The sequence below is a fragment of the Balaenoptera physalus genome (assembly GCF_965194825.1).
Source record: "Balaenoptera physalus genome assembly, chromosome: 17".
Taxonomy (NCBI): domain Eukaryota; kingdom Metazoa; phylum Chordata; class Mammalia; order Artiodactyla; family Balaenopteridae; genus Balaenoptera; species Balaenoptera physalus.
In genome coordinates, this window is record NC_138895.1 from 1,241,752 (window position 1) to 1,253,041 (window position 11,290).

The 11,290-nt window shown below is 46.9% G+C and overlaps 1 protein-coding gene across 1 annotated transcript; it reads right to left on the minus strand.

Moving 5' to 3' along the window:
- Positions 1 to 361: 361 nt before the first annotated feature.
- CLXN (calaxin) lies at positions 362 to 10,290 on the minus strand. The gene is made up of 6 exons (XM_082433473.1): positions 10,111 to 10,290; positions 5,860 to 6,018; positions 5,028 to 5,132; positions 4,212 to 4,363; positions 3,838 to 3,942; positions 362 to 1,040 (listed from the first exon to the last, which is right to left on the minus strand). The coding sequence occupies exons 1-6, from the start codon at positions 10,166 to 10,168 to the stop codon at positions 981 to 983; spliced, it is 639 nt and encodes a 212-aa protein (XP_082289599.1). The 5' UTR covers positions 10,169 to 10,290; the 3' UTR covers positions 362 to 980.
- Positions 10,291 to 11,290: the final 1,000 nt, after the last annotated feature.

An 11,290-nucleotide genomic window follows, 5' to 3' on the forward strand; every position in this document is an offset into this window, starting at 1 on the left:
CCAGGTGTGGGGGGAATGCACTGAAGGGCAGGGCGGGGGATGGGGACCAAGAGTGGGGTCCACGTGGAGACACAGGGGAGGCAGACAGAGAGGGAGCTCTGCATCCGCCGGCACGGGAGGCATCCGGCTGACTCCAGAGGGAAGCTGAGAGCTGCACCCAGGCCTCGCCCCTCAGATCCAGGGAAGAGCACTGCCCGCCTCTGCCCACCCACAGGTGGGTTCGCCTCCTGGTGTCTCGTGGTACCGTCCGTCCCTGCTCTTTACCCAGGGCCGCTCTGGGCAGCGGGCTGTGCCCTCAGACGCCTCAGACAGTAACACAGATCGTATGAAAACAGGTTCCGTGTCTCTGAATCTCCCTCAGGGCCCAGCAGAAAGGCGTTTCAATGCTAAATGCCAGAATCATTGTGCTCTGGATGCCATCTTGATTATTTACTGCTCCAAAGGAAATTCAGTAGTTTCAGTGATTTTTTTTTTTAACATCTTTATTGGAGTATAACTGCTTTACAATGGTGTGTTAGTTTCTGCTTTATAACAAAGTGAATCAGCTACACATATACATATATCCCTGTGGGATAGGGAGGGTGGGAGGGAGACGCAAGAGTTTCAGTGATTTTTAAACGTGTGCCCAGCATCTTTCTGACGTGAAGAAAATAACTCATGACGATACAGTCTCTCTCTCTGTTCATTTCATTCATACAAACACTTTATGACAGTTGTGTGTCAACAGACAGTCTAGGTGATAACCTGTCTCTGCAGTGTTCACTCGTCTGGCCAAACCCAACCACAGCTAATAAGGAACTCCTTGTCTTCGTCTATGTTACTGGCATCTTACGCCAAAGTTGAATGATATACGTTAGTCAGCCGTGACCCCTCTCACCAAACACGCAATTCACCGTCACCTTCTGAGCTAAGCAGGAAAAATACACAACACGGATGAGCCTCCTTTTCTACTCACTTGAGACAACAAGACATTTAGGAATTCACACCTCATTGAATTCATTTGGATCTTTGAATACTTGGGCTTCAAATTCTTTCTGGCTCTGTAAAATGAAAGTGCTCAAATTAGTACAGACTTTCAAAAAAATAAACAAAAAATGTTCATTAGGCCTCCTAACGTCCGAAGAGACAGGCAGTGACCGAGGAGGAGTGGGGTCGGGGGCCTGGGAGCGGCTGCGTGTTCACCCGCAGGCGCGGACTCTGTCCCAGCCCAGCGCTGCTTCTGGGCCCACAGGGTGGGCGAGACCCCATGGCCTGGCTCCCAGGAGCCCCCGCCACGAGCTTAGGCTCTCGGCCAGAAGCCGGGAGCTCAGCTCACTGCAGTGGGTGCGAGCGCATCAGGGGTCCAGGGGGCTCAGCGCGGCGAGGGAGATGTCTCCCGTAGCAGGAGACTCTGGACGGAGAGCTGGGGGTGGCGGAGGGACGAGCTCGAGCAAGACACGAACCCAAGGGCCTACCGCCTGGGCTTTCTCAACAAGGCGGGGGTGACCTTGGCAAGAGCGGTTTCAAGAGGGGCCGGGAAGAAGCGTTGGTCGTGTAGCTCATAAATATGGACAATTCTTCCAAGATGCTTGGCTGTGACAAAACAAGCCTTGGACAGGAAATAGAAGCAGCTGTGGAATTAGGGGAAGTTCTCTCCTTTTCTTCCCTCCCTCCCTCCCTTCCCTTTTGTTTGTCAGATGTGACAGGTTTAGGTCTGTTTAAATTCTGATGGGAAGGTTTTAGTAGTGAGGAAGGAGGTTGAAGATGTAGGGTAAAGATGAAGGTAAATGATGGAGTTTCTGAGGAGATGGAAGGACATAGATCCAGGACTCTCCATCAGGCACTTCTGAGATCTATCCACCCATCCATCCATCCGTCCATCCGTCCACCCGTCCGTCCATCCATCTGTCCATCCGTCCACCCGTCCATCCATCCACCCACCCATCCAACCACCCGTCCACCCATCTACCCATGCACCCACCCACACATCCATCCACCCACACATCCATCCATCCACCCGTCCATCCGTCCACCTGTCCACCCGTCCATCCATCCACCCACCCACCCGTCCACCCGTCCACCCATCTACCCATGCACCCACCCACACATCCATCTACCCACCCATCCATCCACCCACCCGTCCATCCATCCATCCATCCATCCACTCAACATTTACTAGGGACCCACCATGTGCTACACACTACAGGTGAGGAAATATGGTGAAAAACCGCCAAGTTCCTGCCTTAGGGACCTTACATCTACATGTCGAGACAGACAATAAGTGAGTAAATATATTCTGTGTGATGATAAGAACTATGAAGAAAAGGAAGCAGGGTCAGGGATGGAGGGGAGGAGAAGTCAAGATGATCAACAGCATCTGAGCAGAGACTGAACGAGGCGACGTCTGGGGGAAACGTTCTGGACAGAGGTCACGGTGAGCACAAGGGCACCAGGGAGGCAGGGCAGGTGGCCGGGGCGGCTCCAGGGGAAGAGAGGACGGGACACAGCAGGAGACGTGGCTGGAAAGAGAGAAAGGGGCCTTGTGCAGCTTCAGAGCCCACTGGGGAGGGGCTCGAGCAAAAGAGGGGCATGAGAGCCTTTGTGTTTTTAAATATGCTGGATATTGTGGAGGACGGTCAGTAGGGGGACAGCAGTGGAAGCATGACCTGCGCTGGGTGACCGATGACAGCGGCTTGATGGAGGCTGGTGGCCAACAGACGTGGGAGAAGAGATTATATTCAAGGGTTTATTTTGAAAGAGTAGCGAGAAGTGTTACAACAGAGAGGTTAAGGATGACTCCTAGGGTTTTGACTGAACATTTGAGTGCATGGGGGTGTCATTTACTGACCTAGGGAGGACTGGGGGAGGGGCAAGTTTGGGGGGAAAATCAAGAGTTTATTGAGATCATCTACTCCGTATGTTAAGAAGGCAGCTGGAGATACAGACTAGAGATTGGGGTGGGTGGGTATAGGGTAATATTTATAGATCACATCACTCCATCTGCCTAAAATCTTCCAACAAATCCTCATGATCTTCAAGACAAAATCCAGCTCCGAGCTCCATGGACTTGGCCCTCTGTGTCTTCCAGCCTCATCATCAGTCTCATGACCCCAGAGGCTCTTCTAATACAGGTTCTTTCGTATTCCCCCCTTCCCTCTCTCATGCACGTCATTCTCTCTGCTTGGGCCCTTCTCCCCCTTGTGCATCTGGCTGACCGCTGTGTCCGCAAAGACCCAGGGACACTTCCTTGTCCCTCCAGCCATCCCCCCATCTCCCTGCAGACGGTTTACATGCTCCTTTTTGACTACACATACCCCCCTGAGCTCCAGCACCAGGGCCCCGGTGAACTCGGACAAGTTGCCTAAACCCTCTGGGCCTCGGTTTCCTCATTTGTAAAATGATGACAATAATACTGCCTACTTCATAAGGTTGTCAGGGGATGGTGTGAAACCACACGGGCACAGCGCTTTTGGCACGCTGGCAGAGATGGGGCACTGCTCCAGGCACTGACTAGTGTTATAATAACGCTTATCACACTGTTGTGTGATTAGTTTCCCGTTGGCTTTTCCCTGCTCTTGAGTGCAGCCCTGGAGCTTTTCATCCGGGTTTCTGGCCCACATTACGCTTCAATAATCGTTTCTTACAGGAAAAAACAAGTCAGTGAATGAGAAAGTCGCACCGGACTACACTAGTACAATGACATGGACCAGCCCCTTTTCCTCGGCGGACTTTCTCTTTTTAGAAGCTGTTCTCTGTGGGCGAACGTGAGTCATCTGACCACTTGCCAAACCAAGAAGTCCTGGGCTGTGGCTCCTACATGACATTTTGGTCACTGCTCTGTGAACGTAGTGCCGTTACCTTTGGGTCAGGAAGACACGGTCCAAACGCTTCCAGCAGAAGAGTCTCCTCCCTCACAGCTTGTTCATAGTCTGCGAAGGACAGCTTCCCGTCGTGGTCGTGGTCCTGGGGGCGACCGGCCACACCGCAGTTAACATGGAAAACACATCACAAACACACACTGTCTTCTCATGGCCCAGTGTTCACAAAGAAGACGTCAGAAAAGTATGAGGCTAAGTACTGACATTGAAAGAAACTGTCATATTATGATAAAAGAGCACAGTCCGAGTGCTGTCTTTCACCAGGCAGGAGACTGAGAGTTACTCTAATTTGGATTCTTATTTCTACCCCATATCTGCGGATTTCACGAGGAAACTCTAAATTACCCATCGTACCATTTTCCTCAGGGTTAGTTCCACCAAGTCTTTGATGCCTTCGTCGGGGTCCTCCTCGGACGGCTGCTTCAGGAGGCTATTCTTCAGCATGTGGAACATCTCTTCCTTCGAGATGAAGCCATCGCCGTTCAAGTCAAACACGGCAAAGCAATCTTCAAGAAAGAACCAGTACGAATGTGCTGCGGCCAGGAAGGCAGCCTTGGCTCTGACGGTGTTCAAGGCCCAGGGCTCCAGTGGTGCTTTCATCAAGCCTCGGGCCTCAGTGCAATCAATTCCCCTAATAAATGCCTGATGTCCGCTTCCTGAATATACTCAACAACCCTTAGAAAGTTTCCTATGCTTAGCTGCAAAGAGCAGACCAAGGAACAACAACTTAACGTTCTCACAGTGAAAACCTTGGAAAACGGACTGAAATGCGCCTCTTCAACAGAGTTCACTGTGATGAATTAGGAATTAACTAAGAATCAGAAACTTGAATCGATGTTTTACGATGACAATTCGAGTAACAAAATATGTAAAACACTTAATACCTTCATACCTAAATGCATGCGTACATGGTCAGCATGTGCGCTACATGCCTGTGCGGTCTTGCTTGGCATGGATTCCGCCTCGGAATTTCTTGATTTGCCTTTTTATTCATTTTTTTCAACCCTTATTATTGACCTGAATTTGCTCCATAAAAGAGGCTGATGGGAATTCACACCAAGCAAACAACAGACAAACCCACCCCACTGGCTGGGCTGGAGGACATTGATTTACATTCTTTAGATGTACTTATCATAAAGTACAAACCAATAGGATAAGATGAAGTCTTACATTTCATTTTTTCTTCCAGAGTTCCTCGAAGAAACACTGATAATCCATAAACCCACTCTGATACAGTTATGCAACCATCATTGTCTTTGTCAAACCCTCGGAATACTAAAAAAAAAGAGAGAAGTAAAATATGACACTTGTGCTGCGTTTCTATTCTCAGTGATGGACCCGCACGGGCACTACTCACTTCTGAAATTTAGGCAAAACCTCACGACCATATGGTCCCATGTTCTCATTTGTTAAAGGAGGAAACTAAGGTGTCATAACATTGGAAAACTCTTTTACTTAAGCTTTCACATTTTCCCTTCATACTTTGTGGGAACAAGTAAATTCTGTATATCTAAATACATGAATCAACAATGAACATATACACATATTGGTACATTAAATTTGTTGATATATTAACATAAAACATATAATTTTATATTTTGTTACCCAAGAAAAGTACTGCTATTACATGATAGATAAGATTATATCTTAATTTTTATTGGAATACTCTCGATGATGTAAGGAAATTTAAATGTCCTTTTAAAACTATTATTTATTGTTCTATTTACTAAGTAGAAATATAAATAGTTTTGGTTTTCTAATGTAAAGAAAGGAAACCTAGTTATTCAAGTTGACTCTGTCCTCTTCCCAAATACACAAAAAGAGTGGTCGCTATCTTCTTCCCTACCATGCTTCCCTATGAATATAAAAATTAAATTTTTATGTTCAAATGGATTTGGGAACACAGAACATGAAGCTTCCCACCCAGAGTTTGTCCAAACTCCAAACTGTTTTTCCCAGTTATGGCTGGATTTGGCCCATCTGGACACTGACGTCCGCTCACCTCTGTCCATGATCATGTCGTCCGTCATCCCAAATGTCATGTGCAGGATGTTCCGAAAGGCGTTCCGATCCAGCCCGACGACCACACCCTGCCGCTCCGTCACATCACCCACCAAGTTATAGAAAAGATTGATGAGGCATTTCACTTCAAATTTATTAACTGTGAAAGAATGAAATTGAGATATAACAAAAACGCCTTTTAATCTTTAATGTCCAACTTAAACTTTGCACAAATGAGTTTTGTAGACGAACGACACTGGAATCATCAATGGGCAGCTGTCAACAGGAGACGATCCTGTTTTGAGATTCATGACCCTCAAGTTTACAGAGGATGGTCACTACCCGGAAGTTCCCACTGAAGGAAGGGCAGCAGCCCTCCTTGATTTGCCTTTTTATTCATTCCTCCTTGATTTGCCAATTTTATTCATTTTTCTAAATGTGACTGCACTTACATATAAGTGCAGTCACATTTAGAAAAAGGATGATAATGTTAGCCAGGTCACCTGAATGCGGATTGTGGGGTCTGATTCTAAGTAACCATGGTGATGTTAAAAATGGTAACTTTCCCCCAGCATTTTGATTATAGGCGTTCGTGAGATTTACAGTTTAACTTTTCCCTGGAAACAGATATCAGCCTCCCCCAAACCAGGCAACAACTTTCATCTCACATTAGCCTACGTGAAGCCATGAGCCAGACTTTGGAAATCAGAGTCACCTATTTTCCAATAAAGAAGGATTTAAGCGTATTCTAGCACCCAGTAAGGTTCTTGCTGTGAGGGATGGAAATTAACAGGCAGCCATGCAGCAGCACTTTGGAGGAGGGACTTTTTTGTCTAAAGGGTGTGCACACACATGCACGCTTGCACACACACGACTGCGTAGAGGGTGGTGCTGACACTGAGCTAATCGTGTCCCCGTTGCTGTCCGAGGTGTGTAGGGGGAAGGATTAGTGTCTGGCGTTAAAAACATAAAGGTGAGTTTAAATATGAGGTAAAGGTGGAAGATGGGGAAGATTTTATTTCAAAACAAGCCAAAATTAAGGTTGAGTATTTTTAAAAACAAGGACGGAAGCTGTGTGCATGTAAAGGAAAACAGCCCAAAGAAATGGATAAATCCCACCTCATCTTGCAGGCCAGGATAGGCTTGAGGGCGATTTCCAGTTTGGGGTGCCACAATTTAAGAGGAACATTGAAAACTTTGGAAAACAAATGATTTAGTAAATACATTAATAAATAGTAGAAAATAATGTAACGGTTATAATTTTAAAAAGAGCCTTTAGTTGCCACAGAAAACGGTATGAATGGTATGTCACTTCTTCAAAAACAATTACACATAGCAATACTACATAATCCAGTGATTCCACTTCTGGGTATTTGCCCCAAAGGACTGAAAGCAGGAACTCTGAAACTTGTACACCATTATTCATAGCAGCAGTAGTCACAACAGCCAGAAGGTGGGAGCAATCCAGGTGTCCGTGGGTGGATGAGTGGATGAATAAGATGCGGTCCATCCATACAATGGACTCCGATTCAGCTTTAAAAAGGGAGGAAATTGTGACTCATGCTACAACTTGCCTGACTCTTGACTACGTCATGCTGAGTGAAACAAGCCAGATGAAAAAGGACAAATATTATATGATGGACCCAGGGTGGTGAAATTCATAGAGACAAAAAGTAGACGGTGGGTGCCGGGGGCTGGGGGAGGGGGAAGTGGGGAGCAACAGTTTAATGGGGACAGAGTTTCAGCTGGAAAGATGAGAAAGTTCTGGAGATGGATGGTGGTGACAGCTGCACAACAATGTGAACGTACTTAGTGCCACTGAGCGGTGCACTTAAAATAATTAAAATGGTAAATTTTATGTTATGTATATTTAACCACAATAAAAAAACTCTAAAAATAAAAAGTGATGTTAATGGTTGGGGAAGAAAAACTTGCATGAAGAATGATGCAGTCTGATCACATATATGAAATGCTAGCTGAGGGCATGTTGATTAGCCATTTTTCCATCCCAGCTGAAACAAAAGTGAAAGAGTATTAGCTTAATTTATTCCCCAAAAGATCCAAGATGGGTAATTTTTCCATAGGAAAAATTCTCCTGCTGAAATGTTTCTTATATCATGTCACAACTAAAAGATCCACGTGCCGCAACTAAGACCCAGCGCAGCCAAATAAATACATAAATATTGAAAAAAAAGAATACAATACTAAATGAAATTAAGGAAATTTGAGAATGGATTTTCATCTTTTTGGATTGGTGTAAGTCTGCTGTGCAGATCAGATCTGCAGAATGGTGGATTAACTAGACCACCATTTCTTCTTTGATTCTACAAAATCTATCCATTTCATCTTGGTGGGATTATCACCTGGCAACTAAAAGGAAATCTGACTTTAGAAGAAAGGTCCTCTGTTTAAAGAAACTCAAAAATTATTATAATGCCCATGATTAGTCACTATTTCTATAGAATTTAACTAGTAATCATCAAGGTTCTTAAGGCTCATTTTAAAAATTTTATGTAAGGACAAAAATCAAAAGAGTTGACTGGTTTTCTTGCCGTGTTTTCACTTATCTTTTTCTTTTATAAATTTATTTTATTTTTGGCTGCGTTGGGTCTTCGTTGTTGCGTGCAGGCTTTCTCTAGTTGCGGCAAGCAGGGGCTACTCTTCGTTGCGGTGCACGGGCTTCTCATTGCAGTGGCTTCTCTTGTTGTGGAGCATGGGCTCTAGGTGCGCGGGCTCTAGGTGCACGGGCTCTAGGTGCGTGGGCTTCAGTAGTCGTGGCGCGAGGGCTCAGTAGTTGTGGCTCGCGGGCTCTAGAGCACAGGCTCAGTAGTTGTGGCGCACGGGTTTAGTTGTTCCGCATGTGGGATCTTCCCGGACCAGGGCTCGAACCAGTGTCACCTGCATTGGCAGGTGGACTCTTAACCACTGAGCCACCAGGGAAACCCTCACTTATCTTTTAATATGTTCACAGAATATCTGCAATACATTGCAAACTCACTTGAACAGGAACTAAATCAAATTCAGTGTTCGTTGTATATAGCAGTTATTGCATTGTTTATTTAAAATGTTTACTAGATGTTTAAGATCTGGCCTTTTCCCAGAAATGAAAGTATTTTAAGAAAAACAACAGGACAAAACTCTCATCAGATTATAATAACCATAATAATATCTTAAATTATAGGAAGACTTTTTTTAGACGTTTAAGATGCTTATACACAGCCTAACCTTTATTTCCAGCACCATCCTGACAGGGTTTCCTACCACTCAGTATATAAGATACTAAGTATGATTAGAAGGCACTAGATCCCATAATCGCTAGAACTACATCAAAACATGTTTGTTCTCTCTTTGCACAGGGGGAGTAGTCTTGGGATTATGACTTCTATTTGTTTCAAAGGGGCAGTAGTTTTGCAATCAGCACTCAACTTCTAAGCTTGCTCATCAGATATCTCCCTCATCTAAGCCATATCCATAGCTTCCTTGCCCAAGCACAGTCCTGTTTTTCAGTCCGAATATAATTCTAAGGTTACCTGTGAAATTCTAGGACCACTTTTCAGAATATGTGTGAGATGGGAGCAGATGTCTTCAATAGGTGTCCATCTTGCCACCTGCCAAGTCTAATCCTTTACTTTGCAGGAAAGTTGGGTCTAGAGTTGGGAACAGATTCTTTACCATGTGTTTAGCGCTGTTGAGCTCCTTGGTTTCCAGGCACATTTCCTTGCTCTGAGATACAGGTTTCTGTGCCACTTCACCGTATCTGTCCTAAGGATGTTCAACCACTGAAAACCGTTTTCCCTCATAGATCTCTTGGTAATTTCCAAAACTTGGACCTTGCCAGTTGATTTGCTCTAAGAAGAGCTGTTGGTTGGGCTACTTTTCTTGAGTTCGGTGGTTTTTAGTGCTTGTTTTCCACCTGTGTCTGAAGCTAAATCCACATGTGTCTCCAGGGTATATAAATCACGTTTCTATAACGTAAGGGTAAGTTAAGAGAAGGTCTGAGAAGCAAGTATGTGCATGTGTGCGGGTACAGCACTAGATACCTGGATACCGGGAAATGCGCCGTAAGGTAATGGGCGCCGGGGGTGCCGGCCCCAAGGAGCTGATGCTGGTGTTCCCTTCCAGACTTCTCTTTAGGGTCGGGCGTGGAGAGGGCTCCGACTGCGCTCGGACTCTGCAGGCGGGACACCAGCACCGGGCAGGACAGGACCTGGCCCAGGAGCCTCTGCACACCCCGCACCTGATTCTTACTTACAGTGCTTGCAATTTTTAGTTAAGGAGTCCGTCAGCTTCTGCAGCTTCTTGCGGTTCATGCCGGCGGCTCAGGGAACCGGGCCGCGGTCCGTGTCCAGGGGGGCGGCTGCCGGGACCCTCTCGAGCCCTGGGCCTGGGGCTGCCGGCGAGTCTCCCCTGTGCGCGTGCGCGGCCCTAACACGCGACGTGGCCATGGCAACGGCTTGGCGGTCGCCGATTGGCTGCCGGGCTGGGGTGGGCGTGGTCCTAACCGGCGACGTGGCCATGGCAACGCCTGGGCGGCAGCTGATTGGCTCCCGGACCGGCACTGTCTCCCTGGGAGGGCCGGCCAGGCGCGCTGGGGCTGCGTTCCGACTGTGACGTCGGCGGGTGACCCTCCAGGTGTGGCTGGCTCGAGTTCACAGCCCCTTTAATGAGACGCACCGTGAGTCCTCAGGGCTGAATTCTGTGGGGATGTCTTGGGTGGTGAGCGCGACACCAGGGAGGCTTCAGGTCCTCAGGGAGGTCTGGGAACCCGGGGGTTGCAGGAGTGAGCGCGTGTGGTCCAGACGACGGCTTTGCGGGTGCGGGAGGGTGAGGGGCTCGCTCTCAGGTTGCCAGTCCTTTTGCCGGGAGGGAGTCTGCCACAGGATATCTTCAAGTTTTTGGTGATGTTACTGAGAGCAAGAGGCGCTTGGACTAGTTCCCCGCCCCCCATTCATTCTTGAGGTGGGGCCGGAGGCTGTCCGTGGAGGCTGGGGAGAGCCCCTGGCAACTTTTAAGCTGGTTAAAGAGGCAACCTCCCCCATAAAGACGAGCTGACAGCTGACACTAGCTCTGGGGTACAGCCTGACCTTGCTTTTCTGGAAAATATCCCAGTAAAGTGGATCTTCTACTTATTTGAAAGACAGGTTCTTTGACTGCAAACAAAGGCTAGTCCTTACATCTTTACCATGAGAGGACTTTCCGCTCTTAACACAGATGAAACACCCTCTTTGAATTAAGACAGCGATAACATGGGTTAGCTCAGCCAGGAGCAAAAAACCTACAATATTCTCCAACATGTCACTTGTTTCGCTTCAGAAGGCAAAATGCTTTTGAATACAAATTATTCTATAGTGTGTGTACTGTCATTGTTAAACTGAAAGCAGAAAAATTCTACCAACCGTATGTCACAACCCCACATGAGGTCTCTGATTCTC

Excerpts from the sequence above, each read along its gene's own strand:
- CLXN (XM_082433473.1), bottom strand. The coding sequence starts at position 10,168 with ATGAACCGCAAGAAGCTGCAGAAGCTGACGGACTCCTTAACTAAAAAT. Across the intron at positions 6,019-10,110 it reads AACTAAAAATTGCAAGCACT|TTAATAAATTTGAAGTGAAA; the intron begins GTAAGTAAGAAT and ends ATTCTTTCACAG. Across the intron at positions 3,943-4,211 it reads AACTAACCCTGAGGAAAATG|GACCACGACCACGACGGGAA; the intron begins GTACGATGGGTA and ends GGTCGCCCCCAG.